At 35.6% G+C, this 27,833-nt stretch overlaps 1 protein-coding gene across 1 annotated transcript in view; it reads right to left on the reverse strand.

Moving 5' to 3' along the window:
• garz (Sec7 domain-containing protein garz) overlaps nt 1-27,833 on the reverse strand; it is a 405,451-nt gene that overhangs the window by 192,456 nt on the left and 185,162 nt on the right. Inside the window, exon 16 of the mRNA XM_090404320.1 lies at nt 17,355-17,480. Coding sequence (XP_090260446.1) covers nt 17,355-17,480 — 126 coding nt within the window. The remainder of the gene's footprint in view (nt 1-17,354; nt 17,481-27,833) is intronic.

Raw genomic sequence — 27,833 nt, forward strand, 5'->3', positions numbered from 1 at the left:
GACAAAAGTGAGAACAATTAGTACTATAATGAAGCAGCTATGCACATGATGTGTTTCTGCCAGCATAGACTAGATGTGAAAGTCAGCCTAAGGAGAAAAAAACTGACCATGCTTCACTTGGCAATTATCAAAAGTGAGAGAGATCTCACTTTTGATAATTCTCCTGTCATCCCTCATGATCTTTCTTAAAGTTAATAATGCAGGATTGCATTTTGGTAGCATTAAAAGTTACTAAATTATCATTTTGTCACTTGAGAATGGCTAAAAGATTGGCATTTAAGGCAAATGTCATAGAAGAGCTTGAAACTTCCATCATCTAAGTACTATAAGTTTTTGTGAATGACAAAAAAGAGGAATGAAGTGTATTATCATCAGCAAAGCTCTGAACAGGATGTTAGTGAGAGATCGTGTATAAGAAAAAGTGTAGGTGAAGGCAGAGAGTCTTGGGGTATTCTGGTATATGTGAAAAAATGAAATAAGATGGAATCATCTGCCAATGGCATGCAATAAACAATGAGAGAGGAAGCTGGCAATCCACTAATAAAGGGCAGGAGGGAGACCATAAACTATACCTTGGAAAGGCAGAAATACCTTGGTAAAATCAGGCACAACCACATGAGAATCCCCAAATTCCATGGCCCATATCCAAAGGTGAGTAGGCTTATCAAGGAAATCTGCTGTAAAACAAGAATGGTGGAGGTTTTTCCACATGGTTATACTATAAATTAAAGATGCCAAGAAATTATATTCTTGGTTTAATCCTTAATATAAGTGTAAACAAACAAAGTTTGGACCTGAAGTATTTTCAGGACTGGGCAACTAGTATATAGAAGCTAATGACTTCACATCACTTGTCTTAGTATCCCATAATGCTATGCATTATGGGAAAGGTCAGACCAGTTTCAACCTTTATTGAGGTCTCATCAGTAGGAAGCCAGACCCAGAGGTCTGGCTCCCACTGTCCTTAAGGATATGTGTCCTACATGTCCTTAAAGACATGCTTTGCATTATGGGATACTAAGGCAAGCGATGTGAAGTCATTAGCTTCTATATACAAGTTGCCCACTCCTGAAAATACTTCAGGTGCAAACTTTTTTTTGCTTACACTTGGATAAAAGATTAAACCAAGAATATAATTTCTTGGCATCTTTAATTTAAAGAATGGTGGAAACCAGTCTTTATGTAATGAGGAAACTGGAGTAGTGAAAGTATTGAGGGTGAGTGCAAAAGGAAGATAGTTTGATGACCAACAGCCTTAGAAAGGCTCAACTCAATTTGAGAAGGAAAGAAACTAGTGCATTTGGTCCTTACTAAGTCTGATTTAGAATTGCTGATGATTTTTTGCAGTTGTTATGGGCTGACTCATTTCAGCAAGAATAATTTCAGTTATCAGACCAAGTTCATTGATCAGGACAGCAGACAACACAACAGGCACTACAGTAGTGCCACAGAATACAAAGCTGAGATTGTCTGAGAGAAGGACTATCTGTGATGGACAAGCTGTTCAGAGATGCCAAGAGGAAAGCTAATCTTAGCTCTGTATTTGGAAGGAGCTGGTTAAGAAAAGGTCCAAGGTGTTGGAAGAATGATGGGGATTACCTGGAATTCTAAAAAGTAAGTGAGTAAACCATATATGTTAGTTCATTAATGACAGCAAAAAATTCAGATCCTCTTCCAGCTTGATCTGTGAAATTAGAGAAGAGGGGAGCCAGTCAAAATTGTGGAAGCTGAAATATCCAAGGAAGATTACCTCAGATAATCTTCCTTGGAGACTAAGCAATTCAACTAACTTACAGAGAGCCAAAAAAGTCTGTATAAGCATCGGAATTAGGAAAGCAGTAAAAGCAGCAAATGAAGGCAACAAAATGAGGCAAGGAAATCTTGATCCAAAGCAGAGCATATAAAGGGGATCCCAAGTCTTGATAACCTTCAGCATGTCAAAGAGAATGCCAGTTGAGGTTCAATGGAGAGTAAGAGATCGGGTTTGGATGTCTGTAAGCTAAGTAGCGGTGATATGGGGTAAGTATCACCCATGATAAGCCACCACACATTGGTAAAGCCTATGGGTTTGTTTGTTTGTTTTTTAATGGAGCTTTATTGGATTGGGGAATATTTTTGTGTTTTGCAATTTTTTTGTGGAATTTTTAATATTTTTTGTAGATTATTTTATTTGCAGTAGCACTATAATTTTTTATGTTGCTTTTCATGTTAAAATATTATGAAACATTTATAGAGTAAGGGTATGAAGTACTTGTAAACATAAATCCCAAACAACGCTGAATGTTGAAACTACAGTCCAAGCATGATCTCAAGTGCCTCTTGCAAGCTGCTATACTCAGAGTGCCTTTAGGTACAACCTGGCACTTTCGAAAATCCATCTGAAATATTATCAACAGATTTAATCCTGTATGCTATCTGGTGACCACCCTGCAGAAACTGCTTTACTGCTGTATTCTCAAATGGAGGAAGTACTGGCTCCCTAATTCAATAAATATGATGGAGAGCATGTACAGCAAGACAACCACCCATACAGCATGTAAGAAGAGAGGAAACAAAAACCAGAGATCCTACTCTAGAGACAAAACATGGCAATAGACACTTCATACTTCCAATAAACAGGGTAATGGTGTTTCAGTAGGTAATGAAAGCCAGTTATCACCTAGAGACTCATTTGGCATTTCCTTCAACAAGGGAAGTTATGCTTTTAAGGTGGCAATACTCTCTTCACCAGAGTCTCATTTGTGGAAATAAGCCAAACAGGAAGGCAGGGTTGACTTTGCTGGGAGAGGTTATATGTTGCACATCACCAGCTCATTAATGGTCCAAAAGGAAGAGGTAGCTATCCACTCAGCAAACCAAACAGGCTGGAAAATGCAACATTAAGTTTGTTTTAGAGATCTAGTTTTTTTTTATGATGATGTTACCTATTCACACATTGAAAGTTCTGATGATACTTGTACATACATTGCAAATATCAGCTGGTTACAAGCTGTGGTTTACTATTCAACTGTTTTCTAACTTCTAATATGAATCAAAATATCACCATTTGTGCTATGCTGAGTAGCAGCACACACACAAAAGAATGCATACAGAATCTCAAACTGAAAGATTATATTAAATTATCACATGACTAATCACAGTAAGATATCTGACTTGATAAAATGACAATGCTCCACAACTAAAAAAGCTATTTCACCAATACCATCACAGATGGAAAGTATGCAATATTGGGATTGTGCCTGAAATAAAGGTAGTCTGTGAGCATTATGAGTCTATTCGAAAATAATCGATGTCTATTATTTTAGTAGCAGCACTTTGCATAAATAATGCTAATATGGTATGGCACAAAAAAAAAACAGTACTGAACTTTTACACCCCCTTCAATACACACTATGAGATGTGCTGTTCAGCTGTTGTTTTTTTTTTTTTGTTACTGTATTACCATACTGTATTATGCCTGTGGGATTGTGTTATGCAAAAGACTGTTCTGGGCTAGATAAACATATGAATATCTAACTATCCAGCTAACCAAGAAAAACTAGGCCATTGCAGAATTCTAATTAATTTCAGACATCAAACGATGTTGGCGACTGGAACAAATAAATCCTCAACATCAGAGAGTTCCAGACTGGCACCATCACCATATAAGCATCAACAGAAAAAAAATGAAACTAATAGAACTGGAAATATACAAGAATAATATAACGTGTTTGTTACCAAAAAAAAAAAAAAAAAAAGACGACATAAACAGGTGAGATTTACCTAAGATAAGAGAAAAGAAGGAATAGCTATAACTATACCATATGATACTATACTATATGATACTATTCAACACTAAATACAAGGGTAATCTCCTTGAATGATAAGCAATATCAAGCAGAGTGATGTGAAAGGAAAAGTTGGTCCTTGTTGGAGATATAAAGAGCACAGCAAGAATTCATTACCAGATATATAGACATGTTTAAGAAATATTTGAAGAAAGGAGCAAAGCTAATAATAATGATAAGCACCTGCTGGTCCTTTTCAGAACATGGAATAGTCATTATTGTTGATGGCAATATCTTCATGCTGGTTCAGGACACATAATCAAGTAATCACTATTTAGCTTTGAGCAGGATAAAATTGAATATCATACTGAAAAGAAAGGTGTGTAAGAAAGTTTTAAAAAGAATCAAAGTTAAGTAGATTTCTGAGGTAATCATTATTCAATGATTCAAGAAAAAATGAAAGAGTTTGAAAACAAGAACCGGACCTTGGAGATTCAGTGACACACCATGAAGAAAACATTAACTGATTTACTTTAAGAGGAATGTGGTGAGATTATCCACAAAGATAGAAAAATCAGAACTTCACAGTGGACTTTAAGCATTTAAAGAGGCAGTCAAGGAAAAGAAGAAAACATCAAAAGCTCCAACAGGTTGTGCTCTAAGAGAATACAGAGAAAAATGTAAGAAAGCAAAATACTGTGTAAAACTAGCTAAACAAGTCATGGGAAAATTTGACAAGAACACAAAATAAATATCAGGTTTGTGGCAAATAGGGAAAAAAAAAAAGAAATTGTCACTCTAATGGGAAAGGATGACAAACTAATCAGAAAGAGAATTAGAATACTAAATAGAATTAACATGTTCGCTGCCAACTACGAGTATACTCATAGTTGGTATATGAGCCTCACAAGCCAACTACGAATATACTTGTATGTCGATTACCGTGCGGCTACGAGATTACTCGTACTGACCTTGAAGGAGTGAAAGTGCTTGGTGTGCGGTAACAAACTATGCCCAAGGAGCGTGGCAGCGAATGTGTTAAAGAAGTTTATAAAGAACTTCACAGTGATAAAAAAAGAAATTTAGACATGATCAGGTTCAAGAAAAGTTGTCAATTGGGCATGTCAAAAATTATGAGAGAAGAAGCAGCTTTGAAAACAATGAAGCAGTGAGGAACTCCAGGAGAAGATGGGATTCAAGTGGAATTGTTGGAATCTGGAGGGAAGGAAGAGACTGACTACTTGACAACTCTCTTCACACTTTGTTTAAAACAGAGAAAAATCACAGAAGCATGGAACAATGAATTAATAATAATTCTTTATAAAAATGTTTTTTTAAAAAGTGAAAAAAAAAAAATTAAAAATTACAGACCCATTAGTTTATTACCAGCAGTATACACAACATTTACAAAGTGATTAATAAGAATGATGCAACAGCTTAGATATATGCAATCAGAGGAGCAAGCTGGGTTAGACATAATTGCAATACCACTGATCACATCCATACTCTTAAGCAAACTACAGAAAAGACAAATGAATATAATATACATTTTTGTTTTGCCTTTGTGGACTTTTGAAAAAGTATTTGACTCCATCAAAACCTCAGCTATCCTAGAATCACTGTTAAAGCAGGAAATAGGAAAAGTGAAAATTTTCCTGTTTCCTGCTTTAACAGTGTCCAGTCAAATTAGATTGAAGATGAATTTAAACAAAACAAAAGTAATGATGAATGACAATTTAAAACAAAACAGAATTTTACTGGAAGATTCATACATCATCTACCAGTAATTGTCCAGACACTTTAGCAATTTACAATTGATACCAGCAGGCGAACCCTAATAGGACATTGCCATTCTGTTCCATAAAAACTCCACAGTGTAGGCAACACTGGATTATTCAGAATATCAAGGTACTGAACTGTCTTCATGGAACCATGGGCAATGACCAGTGGTCCCACTCCAAACCAACTAAATGCACTCCATACCATTACTCCTCCACCACCACCAAACTTTACTATGGGTACAAGACACTGTGGTAACAAGCATTCACTAGGCTGCCTCCACACCCTGCCATCAGACTGGAAACAGGTGAACCTTGATTCATCACTCCAGAGTACCGTTTTCCACTGGTCAACTGTCCAGTTCACATGCTCTTTGCATCAGGCCAGGCGAGCCACCTTGTTCATTGTTGTGATGCTCAAGCTTGTGTGCCGCTGCTCTTCTGTGGAATCCCAGTAAATGGAGTTCTTTTCATGTAGTATTAGTGCGCACTGGTGCTTTGGAACTAATTATGGATGGTCTGTACCAATTGTAGCCAGTTTTTGCATGCCACCTGGTTTTAACACCCTCCTGTCCCTGTCAGTCATTTTCGGAGGCCACCCTTGGTGTTTTACTGTACTAGTGATGCCAGAACAAATGGAGATTGATCACATCACCGACAACGGTCGGTGATGTGATCAATCTCCATTTGTTGATCACATCACCGACCATTGATTTGGATGTTCCAATTGAGTGGCAATAGCAGGTATGGACATGTCACCAATGTGACCACCCGTGATGACACCTCTATCAAAGTCACAGAGTTCATGGCGTGTTGCCATACCACCTGCTATGATATAATACTACTTCCTACTATCTGTACACTGGTTTTTATGTTATTAACAAATCTGAAATGTTCCATAACTTCAATTAACAGGGGTGTCCAGACAATTATTGGTAGATAGTATATGTTTATTTGGGACAAATTATGAAATTAAAGATGGACAAACAGAAGAAATAAAAAGAAGAATACAGCTAGGTTGGATGTCTTTTGGGAAGATGGAAGATATTTTCAAGGGTGATATTCCCATTATTTGAAGTGCAAAGCTTTCAATCAGTGTGTCTTACCTGTAATTATTTATGGCAGCAAAACCTGGAACTTTAAAAAAAAATAAAAATTCAAAGTTACCCAGAGAAGAATGATAAGGAATATGCTTGGTGTGACACTTAAAGGCAGGACATCCTTGCATTTTATAATAACAAGAAGAACAAGTGTACAGGTGGCGAAGAGGAAGCTGTGTTTATCAAAATCTCTGTGAAACGATAAGTTTAAATTTTAAAATTGTGTATGGCAATAGCGATAATTAATTTTTTAAATATTGTTGTATGACAGTTGTAATCAGTAAGCAGTGTTTGGTGTAGTTATAATTCTGTATTTATTAAACTTCTTTGTGTTTCTTGTGTGCAGCTTTGAACATGAGTAAAATGGAGGTGAAATGTAAGACAGCACAAAAGATGAATGCAAGCGGCATGGATTTTTCAAAAATGGTGAGATGTCGTGTATGCAGTAGTATATGCTTGAGGAGAGAGATTGAAGATATTTATGTGAAGAGAATCATTAGAAGAGATGAAAGACTAAGAAGTGTAGCATACTTATGGATTATGAGAGATTGAACGTAAGCAGTAGCAGACAAAAGATTGATGTAGCTATGGGAGTAAGCGGAGTTGATAGTATGGTTGAATGCTTCAGCAGTCTGCAAGACAGCAGACGAAAGTGGCAAAGAGTTAGCAATGTTGATTGGTGAGACAGCGGATGGGCAAGGTAGTGAAAATGTGATTTGCTTAAATGGCACTGAAAAACTAATTCAAGATATGTAAACAAAGTTGGTAAAGATGAGGAAAGAGATTACACCTACAGGAAATGAACTGAGGAGAGTTACAGATATGCATGGGAATGTGAGGAAGAATGGGACAAAAGATTTGAAAAAAATATTGAATGATTTGAGAGTGGCAAAGTACAGAGATTTGATGATAACAGGTGTGATGAGTAAAAAGATGCACAAGATCTGTTTTCTGGTGTAGAATGAGAGAGATGGTTGAAGCATTGGATAAGAGAAGTATGCGAGCAAAAGAGTTAGTAGTGGTAATTGTTATGAATGATTTGACTGGTAACAAGAAGAATGTAAGGAGCAATGTCATGAGCTGCTAAGGAGAGTAAAAGATAACAGCATGGTAAGTAAGGTAGTCACAGCATGTTGCCCAGGTATGATAATGAGTTGAGAAGGCGAGCAAAGATTATGAATGGTATGCTAGCAGTTATGTGAGGAGAAAGATGTTCATTTTGTGAATGTGTGAGATGCATTTGAGGGGTGGACAGAACCATATAAAAGAGATGGACTGCATTTGAATAGATTTGGTGCAATGTCAACAGTTGGAGAAACTGTTGCTACAAGAAAGAATTGATCAAAGTGAATATAAGACCCAAGGAAGTAAGAGCTGTTGTGGAAGAGCAGGAGAGTAAGGTAGGCAAGTTTGTGAATGGAGAGGTGAGCGACATGAGTGAAGAGAATGAGAGAGAGAGAAGATCTGTAGACAAGGAAACAGGAGAGGTCAGGGTGGACAGAAGGGACACTGCGTAAAAAATGTAAATGATGGTTTCAGGAGTAAATGTGTGAAAGGATTAAGATAGTCACGGATGTAGGATGACATTTAGGTCTGGGGAGGGATGTAATATCAGTGATGATAGGCAAGAATGGACAGTGAGCGTGGAGAAGTGATATCTGAGAAGTGGGAATAGTGGGAGTTGTTATAGAAATAGAAATGAGCTAGCTTGTATATTTCTATAACAACTCCCACTATTGTGAGCAAAAGAGTTAGTAGTGGAAATTGTTATGAATGATTTGACTGGTAACAAGAAGACTGTAAGGAGTAATGTCCTTACATTCGAATGTTTCTAGCATTCGAAACAAGGGAAATGAAGCTATAAAATTGTGGGTATAAGTGAGACATAGTTGAAAGAGGATGATATTCTGACATGAATAGAGATGGAAGGATATGTAGTCTTTTGTGAACACATACAAAGAAAAAAGGGAGGAGGAGTGTTATTGATGATAACAGAGGAGTTGGGCCCATCTAGGATGGAGATGCAAGGAGCAAATATTGACATTGGTTTTGAAGCAGTATAGCGTGAAGTGGTGGTGAACAGAATGAAATGTTTAGTAGGGTGCTGCTATAGACCTGGTAATGCAGAAGGAAATGTTTAGACAAATTGGTCTGACGAATAAGAAAAGGGTGATCATTATGGATGATTTCAATTATGGTAGTATAGACTGGAATGAAGAGACAACATCAGGAACCAAAGAGAATGAATTTCTTATATATTATAAATTTCTTATATAATACATACTGCCTTAAGCAGTACGTAACAGAGGCCACATGTGGATCGACGATCTTGACTTGATTATCTCATCAGAAGATATTGTTGTAAATGAAGTGTCACGTCTTCCTCAAGTTAGTGAAAGTAACCAAGAAGTAATCACCTGATGAAATTGACCATGGAGTAATATAAGGACTTTTGAAGAAAGGGTTATATGGGTATAGAAAGGGCACTATAGGGCAGGTGATTATGGCAAACTCAGGAGACAGCTTGCAGCAACATCATGGAATGAGGAATTGTATGGGAAGGAAATCAATGCTGCTTGGTCTCTACTCAGGAAGTATCTGGCAGAGGCAATGACTGAGTGTATTCCAAACATCAGGAGATTAAATAAGGTAGATGTAAAATGGATGACTGAAGAGGTGAAGCATGCCATCTGGAAGGAAAAAAGCATTGTGGAGGTGGTACAAGATGAATAGAGTTAATCAGTTACATGAGGAGTGCAAGGAGCAAGCAAGGTAGGTGACTCACTTAGTAAGGGTAGCAAAAGTGTATGAGCAGCAGTTAACAAATGATGCTAAAAGAAACTCGATGGAGTTTTTCAATATATGGCCAGTAGAAGGAAGATGTTGGTCAGTGATAATGGGAGAATGATAAACACAGAGGAGGATATAGTAGAAGTGTCAAATGAGAGTTCATTAAAGTATTCCATTCTTGTGATTGTAACATAACAGAACTTGAGAGCAGTTAGAATGGGGGAGGAACCGATGATGGTGAGTGAGTAGGAGATATATGAAGAATTGGGTAAACTTGATGTCAAGGCCATGAGACTTGATGGTATATCACTCTTCATAAAGAGGTGATAAGACTATGGATAAGATTATAGGCCAATCTGCTTGTCTGGAGTTGTGGTCAAGGTGTTGGAGAAGTTAGTGAGGACAAGGATTCAGAACTGGGTTGAGAGCAGCAGTAGAATTCTCTTTAATGGACAGCTTGGGTTTGCTAAAGGAAGATCATATTTTAGCAATATGCTTACTTATTATAACAAGGTGATGAATACATTAGGCAAAGGGAGATGCATATACAGTAGTATATTTAGATTTTGCAAAAGCTTTCAATAGATTGCCACATGACAAACTAGTAGTAAAATTAAAACAGATGGGGTTGGATAGTAGATTAGTGCACTAAATTGGATTGGCTGTCTGATAGGTATCAGCAGGTTGTGTATGGGAGAGTGATATCCCAGAAGAGGAAAGTCACTAGTGGCATGCCCTAGGGACCATGGGGGGGGGGGCATTGTTGTTAAATTTATATGTAAATGACATTGGATTAAATGGTGATATACAGCTGTTTGAAAATGATGCAAAACTGAGGAGTTATGAGAGGTTGAGCAAATGTTGTAGCTCTGCAAGAGGATGACCTAAACAGACTGTCTGAGTGTGTGAGGATATCAGTTTAATATTCCAAAGTGTAAGGTTTCAAAATTTGGGAAACAAAGATAGGATGCAGAGTATAAGATTGGTGGAGATATTTTAGAGGAAGTGAAGGAAATGAAAGATGCAGCTGCAGTAAATGATATGCAACCAAAAATACTCAAATATGGAGGTATAAAAGATTTACAATAGCTACTACATAATTCAGAAGGCATGGTCAAAGGATCAAATTTCAGATATTGAAGGGAAAGAAACTGAATGTGAGATTTAGAGAGGAAATTTCTCTACTGAGTGTTCCTAATAAGACTTAAGCAATCATACTTGAGAAAAGGTCAAGAAAAACTGTGTTTGAGAAAACTTGGAGAAGGGTTTAGGCCAGTTTGTTACAGAGGTAGTCAGAATCAGATGTCTTAAAGTGAAAATCAGATCCTTAATCTTAAATACAAATCTGAAGTGAAAATCGTAACAAAAAATCCTTGTTGTATTCCCATGAAAAATCATGGGAATATAAGAAAGATTTGCATTTAAGATTAAGAATGTGGAAAAAACATATGCCTAGGTGCCATGCAAAAAAATATGTCAAAATACCATGATTTAAATTGGATATTATATCAAAAAACATATAGACTATATTTGATTTCTAAGTTAGCAATTAGAATGGAAAGTGGTAAAAGAAAATAGCTGGATATTAAATCAGGTGTGAGAAAAGGGTTAATATTATCATCACTGTTATTTATCATCTATATTATTATTATTAAGACAGACCTCCAGGGAGTCAGAGACTCATTGAGAGAGGCCACATACTAGCTATCATACTTATTCTTGAATTCATTGACGCTGCTCACACACACACACACACAACATCCAATGCCAATTCATTCCAATTATGCACCACCCTATGAGAGAAAAATCTAGCCCTCATCCCCCCCTTCTTAGTGGCATTCATTCTTAGCTTCCAAGGATGTCCTCTCCCCACCCTCCATAAATTGAAAACTTCCATCAAACGAAATCATGTATGACCCTTTCAGAAGTTTGTAAGTCTCAATCATATCACCCCCTCTTTCTCCTGTTTGACAGTTTCTGCAGTCAACATATTCTCAATCTGTCTTTATAATCAGTATTCCACAATCCTGATATCATTTTTAACATTCTCCTTTGCATTCTCCATTCTCCAATTTACCAAAATCACAATGAAAACCAGGAGACCAGACCTGCACAGAATAGTTCAAGTGAGGTCTTATCAAGGCCTTGTGAAGAGGCAAAATGACATCCTTATCTTTACATGAATGGTTGTTTCAGTATTGCAATTATCTTTTGAGTTGTATTTGCAATCTTTGTCACATGGCTCCTGAACTTCAACTTCCTATCTACTAACACTCCAAGATCCCTAGCCTCATCAGGTTCTTCAAGCATAATCCCACCAATATAATACGACACTGGATATCTAATCACACTGAAGTGAACGACTACATTTACTGACATTGAACTGATATCTTTTCCCATGCCCATAATTCCAGCCTATTCAAATCATTCTGCAAGTACTGCATATCAGCAGGATTCCTGATTACCTTACCTATCTTTGCATCATCAGCAAATAGCTGTATGTTGCTGGTCAAATCCTTGGATAACAGTGGACCAGCACTGAACTTTGTGGTATACCACTTGTTACCTTAAACCTTGCGGACTCGCATTCCACGTATACTACTTTTTGATGTTTGTAATTCAGCCATCCATGCTAATATTCCATAATCCATACCCATATTCTCCAATTAATGCAACAGGCTACCATGCTGTATTCTGCCAAAAGCCTTAGCAAAATACAAAAGTATCATGGTGTATCCATTTCCCTTGTCTAGTTGTATCCATTTCCCTTGTCACATTCTATAACAATGGTAACATTGTTATAGAATGTGAGCAAGTTGCTAAAACATGACCTTCACTTAGTAAACTCATGTTGCTCATTGCAAAGGAGAGATTCACTGTCAAAACATTTCTGAATGTGAACCCTAACCATTTTTTTCAAAATCTTCACCACCACTCCTGAGATACTAATTGGTCAATAGTTAGATACATTCTTTCCATTCCAGCAGAATCTTCCCTGTTCTGAGACTCGTATTAAACAGCCTGGTCAAAGGAATAGCCAGTTCAGTTGAACACTCTTTTAGCACACGCGCTGATATCCCATCAGTCCCTATTGCTGAATTCTTATTCAGTTTGTGCAACAGCTCTAATACCACATCCTCATACACCTGAGTTTCTTCATCCAGTGAAGAGATAGCAATGAGCTCAATGTTGCATACACCAAGTTGATAGGTTTTAACAAAATGGGCTCTCATTAGTTGAACAATTCTTCTGCATCTATAACCCTCATGCCTGAATTTAGAAGAATTATTCTTTCATATTCATTCTTTCTTTTACTTGCAGCATATCGATAGAATTCTTGAGGGTGTCTTTAGCATGCAGAGCCAGTTTCTTTTCATACTCAGACTTTGCTTTCCGTACAACAGTTGCAACTATTCTAGCCTGCTGCTTATAACTTTCATTGTGGACATCATCCTTATATTCATATTATAAAGGAAAGTGACATTTAACCTGATATCTAAATTGGAAATATTAAATTGATGATGTTATACTCTTAAATAAACCAGTACAAGGTCTGCAGAATTCTATAACCACATTGAATAACTGCTATAATAAATTTGATATGAAAATTAGCAATAAAAAGACAGACTATGAAAAGAGAAAACGTCAACTGTCTCCTGGAAGGAGAACCTATAGAACAAGTAAAACATTTCAGTTATTTAGGCACAGTTTTAGTGAATATGGCAAACTAAATATGGAAATCAACAACAGAATTAACAAAACTTGTATGATTAGAAGTCAACTGAAGAAATTTACAAGGAATAAGATAGAAATTAACCAAAACACTAAACTAGATGTATATAAGACAGTGTTGAAACCAATTTTTTAACTTATAGATATGAGAGAGGAATGGAAATGAAACACTTGAACAAAGACTGGAGACCATAGATACAAGATTTCTGAAAAAGACTAGGGAAGCAAACAGTTAGCATCAGTGGAAGAATCATATTAAAACAAGAATATTAAGAAAGAACTTGACATTGTTAGCTTTCAGGAATGTGTGATCACAGCTGATCTATGGTCATCACTTACACAGAATGAAGAAAACATTTAATTAAAACAAGTGTTCTTTGCCAGGATAGCAGGAAAAGACCCCAAGGAAGACCAAGATCTGAATGGATTGATACAGTAAGAAGTGCCTTAGAAGACTGAAATATAAGATATGACAATATTGAAGCCCTAACAGATGACAGGTTAATTTTAAGGAAAACTATTGACAGAAATTAGGCATCTACCTTCATTTGAGCCTAGATAATTTGTGGAACAAATAATTTTGACTTCTAATGAGCAAATCAGATATTTTATTATATATTATATAAAAATATATATTATTCAGACTTGAATAATATAAGTATTTTGAATGTGAACTTCAGATTATAAATTCAAGAGCTCCATTAAGCATGTCAATCCATTTATGTGCCATCAAGTCAATATTAGTATACCAAGCCTGAGCAATTGTAATGCTTACTACAAGAAATACATATACAATAAAACCCCGTTTTTATGTTCCCGCAATTTACGTTTTCCTGCCATTTATGTCATTTTCCGTTGGTCCCATCTTAAGGCCTATTCTTACGATATATTGTTTTCCCGCCATTAACAACTTGATGTGGATGTTATTTCTTGTGATTTGCGTTTTTTTCTCGGGTGGCAATACTGAATTTCAAATCGATTTCTGCGGAAATCTGAGCATTTCTGTTGCCAGATGGCATTGCTTTCGTGACTTGCATGCTTGCAGCAGTAATGCAGTGATGAGCAATACCGTGATTTTTCAATCACAGTACGAATTGATATTGCAGAATTCCTGCTATGTAATTTAGTGTGTGAAAGTTGCGGTGGTGGATTATCCATGTTAGTAACATGGAGAAAAAAGACAAAATGTATTTCCGTAGAAGAAAAGATGGCAATTCTGCAACATGTAGCTTGGCATGCTGGAACACATGCGTATTTAGCAAAAGATCTTTGACTCTCCCTGTCCACTTTGAACACAATAGTAAAAAACAGGTCAAGCATTGAACTCAATGCAAAGCAATCTGGCGCTATGTCAAAAAAAAAAAGAAAAGCAAAAACAATCAACAATTAAAGATTTTTTTAAATAGATAAATGTAAGTGATTGTAAATTCATTTATTTTCAGTTATTAAATTTTGTAATCTAGTATGTAGACTCACATACTAGTAAGTCATCTTTTAGCCTTTTTTTAATGTTTTTTTACATTTCCTGCTATTTACACTTTTTTCCATCAGTCCCCTGAAAAGCGTAAAAAAAAGGGGTTTTACTGTGATGTGTGTATATATATATATTATATATATATATATTTCCCTCTTCTTCACCAGAAGAGGGAAAAGAAGAAGACAGTAATATATTTTATAAAGAATTACAGAATGCCATAGATAAAACAAACAAAACTGACTATTTACTGCTAGCAGGAGATTTAAATGCCAGAATAGGAAACAAAAAATATAAAACAAACATAGGTAAATTTGGCGAAGATACATGTAATCAAAATGGTCGCAGATTGCGCGATTTTGTCATTTATAATAATATGAGAATAATGAATTCAATGTTTAAACACAAGGAAATACATAAATATACTTGGTCAGCCAGAGGATACAAATCAGTAATCGACTACGTTATCACAAATTTTAAATTAGCGGAGTTAATTTTAGACGTAAGAGCATATCGAGGCTTTGAATTAAACTCTGATCATTATATGGTATCAGCAAAAATTCGTTTTAAACCAAAGTGGCTAAAAACACATAGAATTGAAAATTCTTACCAGCCAAGCTACAAAATTTCTTCATTACAGGATCCTCAAGTTAGACTACAATATCAAAAATGCACAAACTTAAAAACAGAAACCACACATGAATCAAGGGACATAGAAGATGAATGGGAAAATTTGAAACAAATTCTCACAAAAGCAGCAACAGAAACCTTAGGAATAAAGCACAAATGGATTAGAAAAAGAGGACTACGAGACTGGAACAAAGAAATAGAAAATATAATAAAAACCAAAAAGGACAGTTACCAGAAATGGCTAAATTCCAAAACAATAGAAGCAGAAATAGAGTATAAAAGAAATAGTGCAATTGCAAAACGAGAAGTAAGGAAAAAACATAGAGAAAGATGGAACAATTTCGTAACAGAACTAGAAAAGGATTTATTTAAGCCACAACCCAAAACCTATAAAGTAATAAAATACATGAATAAAGAAATAAAAGAAAAGATAAAAATCCAAACAATAGATTTAGAAAAATGGGTGACCTATTTCCAAAATCTCTGGACAGATGAGAACAATGAATTAAAATTTTATAAGACAAAGAATGACCTAATAGAAAATATCACAATGTTAGAACTGAAAAATATAATAAAGAAGATGAAAAATAGGAAAACGCCAGGAGAAGACAATATAAATATAGAACTCTACAAAAATGCAGGTGAAAAATTTAATGAAAGACTTTTGAAATTTTTTAATATGGTTTGGATGTCCGGAAAAACCCCTAACTCTTGGAAAAAAGCACTGGTCATCCCAATCTATAAAAAAGGAAATAAAGACAATTGCAATAATTATAGGGGAATTAGCCTGCTGAATACAGGATATAAAATATATGCAGGAATATTAAAAGAGAAACTAAGCAGCATTGTAGAAAACAAATTACTAGAAGAACAAAATGGCTTCCGAAAAGGCCGATCCTGCATAGATCCAATTTTTACTTTAAAATTATTAATAGAAAAGAGAAGAGAATTTCAAAAAGAAACACATGTGGCATTTAATGATTATGAAAAAGCTTTTGACAAAATTAGTCGACAAAAATTGTTTAAAATATTAACCAATTTAAACATACCAAACCAACTTTTACAATCTATTCAAGAAATATATACAGGAAATAAAATAGCAGTTAAATTAGAACACACCTCAGAATGGAAAGATATATCAAGAGGAGTACGACAAGGATGTACCCTCTCACCTCTGCTTTTCAATATATATATAAATGAAATATTAACAATCTGGAAACAGCATAACCCATTTGGTATACAAATGACCCCGCAAATGAAGATAGATACACTACTATTTGCAGATGATCAAATAGTATTAGCTACATCAGAAGATGACTTACAAAGATCATTAAAATCATTAAATGATATCTCAAAGCAATATAATATGACAATATCCAAAGAAAAAACAAAAATAATGGCATTCAAAGGAGAAAACCCAATAAGAAGTAAAATAGTGATAGATAATAAAATACTAGAACAAGTAAACACTTTCAGATACTTGGGATGTGATCTATCATACGAAGAAGAAAAAGACATAGACACTAAAATATCAAACTTTGTCAAAGTAAATGGCATAATAAACAGTATATTTAAGCCATCCCTGGTACAAAAACACACTAGAATCAGACTATATAATGTCTTGTCAAAACCAACTCTACTATACGGAAGCGAAACATGGACCATGAAAAGGAAAGATGAAAAACGAATTCAAACAGCAGAAATGAAGTTCCTCAGAAAAACAGCTAGATATACCAAGTGGGACCACAAAACAAATGAAGAAATCTTACAATCCCTAAAAATCAAACCAATTAATTACTACATAAGACAGTATAAACAAAAATGGCTAGAACATTTAAATCGAATGGACAACAGCAGACTACCAAAAATATTATACAGATACAAAATAAGTGGAAAAAGAAGAATCGGAAGACCAAGAAAGAGATGGCATGAGACCGGAACAGGCCACATGGCCTATATTCCATGTTAGGAAGAAGATATATATATATATATATATATATATATATATATATATATATATATATATTAAAGATCAATCATTAAAATATGTATATATTTACTTAAAGACCAATTATTCAAATACCTCTACAGTCATAGGATTGTTCTGCTTTTTTACATTATAATTATGCTGATCCACATTCAACATAATTATTGCATATGCCAAGGTAAATGCAGCATCACTATTAGCAAATGGCTCACCATTACTTTTCTGGAAAAAAAAAAGTTTCATAGTAGAATTACATTTTGGCAGTAATTTCATTAATATGTATAAAATATCCCCATCCTCAGAAAACAATTCTTCAGCACATAAACATGCGACAAAAAGAAAACAATTAAATTCCCGTTATATTTCATGTGCATGCATTTGAGTAGTATCAGAAACAAAAATTTCAATTCCTCATATTAAATCAAGAACTTCTGGTGAAAAATAAACTATTTTAATGTTTATTTGTACCCAATTTTAAGGAAGATATGAAACTATTAATATTCACAAGCAATATTACAGGAAATTTAACTATTCCTCAAATCACATTCAGCCATCTTTTATTATAGCAAACAGCTTCATATTTACTCACTATAACTACTGAGAAATCTTGGGACCATATTCAATAATGCCATTTTAAAGGTAAATTCGCTATATTACACTTTCTACAATAAGGAACTATTCCTTTGATTATCAAAGTATGCCACAGTAAGGATTAACTGTAGACAGACATTCAAACTATTATCAACAAACTTATTATTACTGTTGCATGAGCACATCCATGGGGGTCCTAAGACTCATTGTGGGAGACCCCAAACTATCAACAGAATAACTATCGTACCTCTCCTTGAAACCATTCACAGACAAAGCACTCACAATTGACTCAGACAAACCATTCCATTCATTCACTACTCGCCAAGCAAAAAATTTAATCCTCTAATCTTATTAACCACATTCTTACTCAACTTCCATGGATGACTTCTTATTCTGCCCCCTCTAGTAAGCACTGAAACATTTTCCCCTGCATTAATCCTATATCAAACCCTCAATCTATCCTCATAGGAAACATTCCACAGACCACCCACCTCTGGATCCTCTCAACCACATTCTCATCCCCCAAGAAACCCAGGTAACCACACCTGAGCAAAGTAATCCAGATGTTGTCATATCAAGAAACAATAAAAAGAGAAATGATAACTCCCTTATCTCTGCTTATTAGTGTGTTCTTCAATAACCAAGTAATTCTATGAGCTATCCTGGCTACTACAGCAATATGCCCTATAAACTTCAGCTCTCCATCTATTAATACACTCAAATCCCTAGTTTCATCAATGTGGTATACAGCTATCTTTGTATCCCAAAATGCATGACTTTACACTTTTCCACATTAAATTGACATCCATTATGTTTTGCCTATATCATCAGCCTATTTAAAAATCATTTTGCAAGCTTTCTACATCACCAAGATCAACTATTACCCCTAACTTTGCATCATCAGTAAACAACTGAATATCTCCCTTAATATTATTCCCTATATTATATATGAACAAATTAAACAGCAATGGTCCAAACAGAGAGCCTTAAAGCACACTGTTAATTTAAGGATGTTTATATAGAAAGGATATTATCATAATATTAATCCTACCATAGAGATGATCTCTGTTTCTAACAATTATTTTTTTAATTCCGAGTGTACCTATATATGCACAAGGGTTCACTCCGATTGGTGCAATGACCTCTTTTTTACTATTTCTTTCAGAATCCAAATAAATCACTGACTCAAGACCAAAATACAAAATAAACACATTTAATATAACAAAAAAATATATATATACACTTCAAACAAATATTACATAACTAACTACAAATTAATTGGATCCAAGGCCTTTTAAACACTTTGTTTGCACAATGACAAAATGTTCATAGCCAGTTTCTCTTTCTGTCAAGGCCCTTTTCCGAAGATATGACTTTATTCTTCATTTTCACAGGCTCCTTTTTCTTCACTCATGTAGCACACATTTAATTCTTCCTGACTCAATTCTGTCTCTTTTTAGTAGAAATATAGTTAGATCCGGCATCCTTAATACAGATGAATCTTCTCAATTAGCGTTTCCACGAACATTCCTTTAGAATGTAAATAGCAACTTCTTCTTTTATTCACTTATGCTTATTGACAGTCTCTTCCACTTTAAAAAAAACTTACAGTTCTACGATTCCCTTTTCAGAACCAACTATAAATCTCTCAATTAGCGTTTCCTCCAATATTCCTTTTAAAATGCCTAAAGCAATATTTCCCTTTTATTTATCAATACTTATTCCACTTTAAACTTGATAGTTCCACGATCCCCTTTTCGGAATATGCTATTAATTTTCTTCCGACTGTCACATAAAAAAACTCAAATTCCTCCGAATCTAGATATCTGCAGGCCTGTGTTCTAAATTCCTTCCGAATGCTCTCGTTTATTTCTGTAATTCAGATACCGAACACTTTCCTTGTCAGCTGTCAATCACACATCAAACTTCTCAGCGAGCATGCGCACTCCTTGAAAATGGCAAGCGAGAAACTAAATACTGTATAATGGCTGACACGGTTGTTTCCATTAGCGACAAGAGAATATCTTCATAAAACATAAAACTTAATATTTTAAACTACTATAAAAATTTTTAAAGTAATACAACTATTTAAATCCGGTAAGTACCTAAACTTTTTAACTGCTTTACATATCACTTTTGACAAAACAATTTCCATAACAGGCACATCGCAAGTGCTGACAATGCGTGATATGAAAACAAAACTAATAAACATACTAACATAAACAATATGTAAAAATATTCCGAATTTTAAATTATGATTATTTTTACAACACCACTAGTCAGTCACTTGAATTTTGATTCTGCATCTCCATATATTACTTTTTGGCATTGGGCTCCATCAGCCACCCTTTTATCCATATCACCAGTTTCATATCCATCCCCCATTTGTTACAGTTTGCATAACAGAGTTCCATATAGTATCCTGTCAAATGCCTTTGCAAAATCCAGCAGTATCATCATGAACCCATTCCCTTTCACTCTATTATAAAAAGTTAACAGATTACTAAGATGACCAACCCTTCACAAAGCCATGCTGCCCCTCAAAGAGTATTATATTTTTATCCACCCATTCCTGAATTCTCTTTTTGACCAACTTTTCCAGTACTTTTACCACCCATTCTGAGGTACTAATTAGTCTATAATTTGCAAACCACAGACTTACATCCTCCTTTAAGCAAAGGAATTATTTTCCTCTGCTTCCACTGTCTGGAGACTTTGCCAGAACCAAGACTTAAATTAAACAGCATAGTCAAAGGCATTGTCAGTTTCTTCTCCACATTCTCGTAAAAAGCAGGCCAATATCCTATCCAATCCATAACTGTATTTGCATTCAGATTCTGCAATATACTAAGTAACCCTCCCCCACCCTTCCAATTCTTCAACCTCTGTTTTCACATCAGTCCATGTCACCTCTTTCATAACAATATGACATCCCCTTGTAAAATGATCACTCAGTAGCTCAACAATTTCATCTGCCTCTATTACCTCTCTACCATCTGCACTCGTTAAAGTTATTCTTCCATAGTCATGCTTCCTCCTACTTGTCACATAACAAAAAAGCTCCATGGGATTTTCTGTCATCTGTTCAGCAAATTTCTTCTCATAATCTCATTTTACCTTCTTTATCATGCTGGTTCACATTTCTTTCCTGATCCTTGTACTGTTCATGAGCAAGTAAATTGTTCACCTTTCTCCTTATATATATATATATATATATATATATATATAGCTTCCACAACATTTTCTTTGTTTGCAGCACATACTAAATGATATTACTCATCCATGTAGCCCTCCTGACTTTGGGTATACAGTGTGATACTGCTTCCTCCAGATATCCCTTGACCATCCCCCTCCTCCCATGGACTGTGAACATCCCTTGCAGATCTTTATGCCATGGGTACTACTTCAAACTGCCACCTAAGTGTATCATAACTGTATGCCTTGTAGTCTCCTTGCTATCTCCCAAATCAAGAACAAATAAACACTTTCTCCAATCAATGGGATATTCACCTTGGTTATGGACAGGTCTTCTGTACCCCAAGTCCCCTCCATGACATTCTGCTTCAAATAATTATCTCTCAGCAAGTGTATAAATTCCATTTCCCTCCTGCCATCTTCCAATCTATATCTCCAAAGTTGAAGTTCCCCCATATCAATTACTCAACTTGCACTCATTGTACTAATCTACTGATGCATGTCATCATCACTGGCAACCCCCTGGCCTATAGCAGCGATATATTTTATATCTTGTCCTAGTGGCCTCAATCTCACATCAAAGTGACTCAAAAGAACTACAATCTGTACAACTGACTCCTACTCTTGTTCTCTGCAATTCATCTGTTATCATCAGCAATACTCCATCACCTCGCCTGTCTACTCTATCTTTCATGAAAATGCTAAATTCATTACATTTTATTCCTGTATCCATATCATCTGCTGTTAGCCAAGTCTCACTAACACCTATAACGTTTGACAAAGTTTCACTAACCAATGCCAAAAACTCCTCCCTTCCTCTTGTTCCTGACACTTCCTACAGCATCTCTGTAGGCTCTCAACCACCTTTACTTCCTGAATTGACTACCCTATTCAATATTTTTGCTTGAAAGAATAGATTCTGCACTAGTTGGTCATTCTCACACTTATTTCCTCCATGAGTACCTTTCACACACACTCATCTGCCAAATTTCTTTAGTTTTCCTGACTTTGTGCTACCACACTCTCAGTGAACAAAACTCTCTCTAGACATCTAACTCCAAATTCATTTAAGTACAGTCCATCCACATTCTACAAATCTTTACATCCATCAAACTCGGGCCACAGGTCTTCAAATTCTACATATTTCTTGTGCATAATCTGCGTATAGATTCATTAGCTATCTTTCCTCTTCTTGTCAGTTTGCCTCTATCATAGCATGGTAGCAGACTCACAAACTTCACATTCTCACTTTCCTTTTTCACTTCTTCGGTAACTCTTTCATATCCTCCTACATACTTCTCACCTCTCAGGTCATTATTAACTTAACTATTTGTTGTTTAAATATATATATATATATATATATATATATATATATATATTTATTTATTTATAAAAAGATTGAATGACTAGAACCGAGAGAAATGTAAACAAAGTTTCCTATTTTTATTTTTTATAACAAAAGTTTTTTTATTTTTTTTAATTTTTATTTATTTATTTATTTATTCATTTTTTATCACAAGAGGTCAGGCTAGGGAAAAGGATTAATTAATCACGTAGATTTAGTTTACCGGTATACAGGGCTAGAGCATGTAGCTTGGTTCCTTATACACTTGTATTCTTCTGATGATGACCTCGATACAGGGGTCGAAACATCAAGTTTTATTTTATTAGTAATTAATAAAATAATCTGTTCAACACGTTAATCTGTTCAAAAACTGTAGTTAAGTTTGAATTGGATTCCACGCTTCAGTTCTAGCTCCATTTATATGCATGCGTGTGATCTCGTGAGAATGCCAATACTGAATAGCAGAGCTATGAGAGTCTGGAAAATTGTAACTAAGGTTGCTCTTCATGTGGGAAGAATTGAGGGTGATTTCGTTTGACTCCAGGATACGTCTTTCAAGTTCATCGTAACATTTGTGAATATTAGAAGTTAGATTCCAGTCTATTTGGTGTTGGCGGCCTCCAATTCAAACTTAACTACAGTTTTTGAAAGCTCTGTTGTTGTAAGTGTGTAATGTTTCTGTCGGTCTTTTTGTATATAACTTTGTGCTTTGACACCTGATGAAGTTGGCTTACCAATGAAACTAGTTGTGTCCTTATTAAACTTTTATTCTTAATTATCTCTGTGTTTTAAGTCATTAAAACTATTAAACATATACATATATATATCAGGGGTGAATATGCTGGGTGTACAATATCATCCATATTGTATTTTTACATTTATTCCTGTTAAAGATTACTGTAATTGGTTCCTGGTTTCGTGTGATTCCTAAAATTAAACACAATATACTAATGCTTATTGAAGAAGACAGTCTGACACATAAACATTGCATCACCTTCGCATTAATAGCCCAGGTGTGCAGTAACAAATGCAGACACCTTTGAACCCTTTAAACAGACATGCAGAAGTCTGTTTGACATAGGGTTACCATATTTTGAAATGCCAAAATGCTGACACCCGCATCGCCTGACCAACTCGTTCCGGACACAAACATCTAACACAAAAATAAATACATATGTTTGAAATCTTTACCTTTGTAAGCTTTCATTAATTAGATGTGATGAGTATGCCTATTAGAACACACAAAAATATGAGATTTTAAGTGTCATCATACGTCTTAAGAAACAAGATGTAGGCCTACATGAAAAAAGAATTAGACTTATCACACTACATACATTACTTTGCAGCCCATGCATATTTTTCAGTAGACCTAATTTTCTTCAGCAATTCTTTGTTTTCACACAAATAGTCGAACATATTTTTTATTTGTAAACTGTCTGTAATTAAATTTAGCTATAGCAAGTCCTTTCACAGATTCTATGGTAAGTCTATTTCTTTCCTTGGTCCACTGAGCTTGAATTAATGAAAAAACCATTTCAACATTGGCAATGTGACTGGAATTACAAACAGAAACTGAGCCATCTTTACAATTTCATTGTACTGTTCTTCACTCTTGCAGAATTCAATGTAGTCACACCATTTTTTCTTACTTGACACTTCTTTTCCATCATATGAAGCAATAAATCTCTTCAAGTTGGAAAATTGGTCAAAACATTTGCATCAACTTGCACCCCACGCTCCATCAAGTGTATACATTCTTCTACACTTTCCAAGGAGAGTTCTTTAAGACCTAGCCACTTAAAACAGGAAAATTCATTAAACTGTTGCATCTTTTCAAACACCACCACTATCATAGAACTAAGCACGTAGTAACACCATTAACGTGATGCCAGCACCAGCAAGAAAGAGCAAAAAGTTGAAAAAAAAAAACGAGTGCGGATACCTAAAAGTGCAATTCGATTCGATTACTGATTCAATTGTTCTATAATATAATATAACTAACCTCCTGCATTCTTGTTTGAGCAATGTTACCAACACAGGAGAAACACCTGGGGAAAAAATCTAAAATGCTCTCAAAGAAATATGGACAAAATGGGGTTTTTCGAAAATGTATGCGGACAGATATTTTCATTACAAAATGCAGAAATGTCCGCATAAATGCTGACGTATGGTAACCCTAGTTTGACACCACTGGAATGCAGGGTGTCAAATCCTTAGCGTTCCAGTGGTGTTAAACAGTCCAGAAGGTGAGGCAGGATGTGCACTGAGACAAAAGCACCAGAAGTCGTTAGTGGCTGTGATTGGTTGTGTGAAGCAATCCTATTCAACATTTTCTTTAGTCATGAGTTGCTGTTTTTGTTTTCTGAGGTTCATCTGTTTTACGTGCATAAAGTGTGCTGACATGTTTATGACAGTGATGATATAGACAAGTTTTTAATACATATTTATAATTTAAATAAATAATTTATAACTTTTTTTTTGGCCAATATTTGCGATGGAAGACAGTGTTCGCGATGTACAGGATGTCTCATTTTCTGCCAGGGCTTTCGTGCATCACATAATTATAGTTGAATGAGGTTGGAACCTGTGTATAAGTAAGTAAAACAAGTTATTTCAGCCTTTCTTTGGTTCAATCTGAAAAAATAATAATTTCCCAGGTGATTACTTTTTCCAATTTCTGCACATATTATATGACAATATTTAAAAATCATACCACTTTCCTTCATAATGTGATCCATATAGATAATGAATAACACGGGATAATGTACATCCTTGTCTCACACCAGATTTAACATTAAACCATCTTCCTGTACTATCTTCAATTCTAACTGCTGACTTACAACTCAAATAAAGACTAAGTATTGCTTGATATAATGTCCCATTGACACCATTTAATTGTAGCGTATTGAATAGTTTCTCTCTTGGCACCTTGTCATATGTCTTTTCCAGATCGACAAAACTTAAATAAAGATCTTTGTTATATTCCCATGCTTTCTCAACTGTTTGTTGTAAAGTGAAGATCTGATCCTGACAGCCTCTATTTTGCCTGAATCCAGCTTGTTCTTCACCAAGCTTTTCTTCCACAATTCTTCGCAAGCATTTCTCAAGTATACTTACATAGATCTTGCCAGGAACACTCAGTAGGGAAATACCTCTGTAATTCTCACATTCAGTTTTATTTCCCTTTTTATATATGGTGCTTCTCGTGGAAAGGTTTAGATGTTGCCATTTTCAAGAACTTAAGTACAAGACACGTGCACGCAGGCACAACAAAACAGTAAGTGAGGAAGAAGTAGGAAGCTATTATTTCTCCAAAAGTCCTGATTGTGCCCTCTAGCAGGCAATGTTGGTATTCTTGGGCGATTGGGCTGAAGGTCTTCTGATGTAGGTTTCCCAAATTTGAGGAAGTCTCATGCAGCCAAATTTGTTGAAGTTTGGATCGTTTCTTTTCATGGAATCAGCTTCAGCCCTAAGAAACGATCCAAACCTCAACAAATTTGGCTGCATGAGGCTTCCTCAAATTTGAGAAACCTACATCAGAAGACCTACAGCCCAATCGCCCAAGAATACCAACATTACCCGCTAGAGGGCACAATCAGGGCTTTAGGAGAAATAATAGCTTCCTACTTCTTCCTCACTTACTGTTTTGTTGTGCCTGCGTGTGCGTGTCTTGTACTTAAGTTCTTGAAAATGGCACGTGATGTTGCTGAAATATTGAAATATATTAAAATTTATTTTAATGTATATCCTAGTACGTTAATTTCCTTAAATTATATAGTGAAAATGCATAACCAACGTCTAAGCCTTTCCACAAGAATTACGATTATCCACGGAGATGTTATCGCATGTAAAGCAAGCCATTATGGTAAATTAAAGTTGAAGCTATCAAGACAACTGAATCGTCTCGCCTTCCTGAAGCGCTGCCGGGATAACCAGGTAATCCCTAACTGTGTGAAATTTAAGCACCATTTCTCTTCGCAAAAGGCACTTCGTATTTATAACTGTGCCAGCCAAGCCTTACTCAGAGAACAAATTGCTGCCATTCACCGTTTCCTGAGTGAAGCTAACTCAGCTATACAAGCACTCAAAGATGACTTTTCAAGTACCTTAAGGCACGAAATTTGGTCGATTTTATACGACATCTCGTGCACTGCAGCGGAGAAAGAATTTAAAAAAGTACGAGATCGACACATCAAAAAATTTGAAAAGTTAAAAAAGGACGCGATCTCGAAACCGCAACTTCCTACCGAAACGGTAGTTAACCTGTCGTCACTTAGTGTGAAACCTGAAGCACTCGATGCCCTCGCACGTTGCCACAACTTCGCCATTGCGCCCAGAAGAATACCTTCTGAGGATATCCTGATACGAATTGAATTCGGGATTCGACACATTTCCAAGCCACATCGCCAATGACATCAGACTGGATGTAGCTTGTGTTCTGACCAAAGTTAAACCACCTAAAACCAACATGCCCAGTAAAGAAATTAAATCTCTATTAGAATTAAAGAAAAGCAAGAAAATAATAATCACCAAAACTGACAAAGGGAATGCCACAGTATTGCTTAACCAAAAGGATTACACAGATAAGCTGAAATCTCTATTGTTAGATCAGGCCACTTACCTCCCTATCGAGTACAATCCCACCAACTCACAAATTAGAAAACTCCACAGCCTCCTTAAAAAGGTCACTTCTTGGCCTGTGGAAAATCACTAACAAATTAAAACCATATAACTCCATACCCCCCCCCCGTATTTATGGACTCCCAAAAATTCACAAGGAAAATGTGCCATTACATCCCATAGTGGATGGCATTGATTCCCCAACATACAAACTAGCTAAACATTTGGCCAAAGCTCTCTCACACTATACTGGCAACACATCTTCATACATAAAAAACTCAGCCCACTTCAAAGCCAGCATAGAAAACCTTACATTCAAACACACTGACATAATGGTCAGTTTTGATGTCTCCTCCTTATTTACTAATGTCCCACTCAAAGAATCCTTAGAGCTAATCCAAGCTAAATTTCCTCTCGATATCACAGCGCTATTTCAGTTCACAATGAACTCAGGCTATTTTGTTTGGCAAGGAAAATTCCACAAACAAATAAAGGGGACAGCCATGGGTTCTCTACTCTCCCCACCCTTGGCCAACTTTTATATGGAGACTTTTGAAGAGAAAGCCTTAAACTCTGCCCCACAAAAACTAGCCGTTTGGCTTCGCTATGTAGATGTATTCGCTATTTGGCCACATGGCTCTGATGCACTCCTCTCCTTCTTAACACACTTAAACAACCAACACCCCAGAATCAAATTCACCCTGGAAGAGGAAAAAAACAACTGCATTCCTTTCTTAGACACACTAGTCACCCGCCAGCCTGATGGAACCTTGGTTTTCTCAGTATATAGAAAACCCACCCATACAGGCAGATACATTCACCAA

Source organism: Typopeltis vanoorti, chromosome 14 (assembly GCF_054136105.1).
Source record: "Typopeltis vanoorti isolate ZY-2024b chromosome 14, IOZ_Tvanoo_1.0, whole genome shotgun sequence".
Lineage (NCBI taxonomy): Eukaryota > Metazoa > Arthropoda > Arachnida > Uropygi > Thelyphonidae > Typopeltis > Typopeltis vanoorti.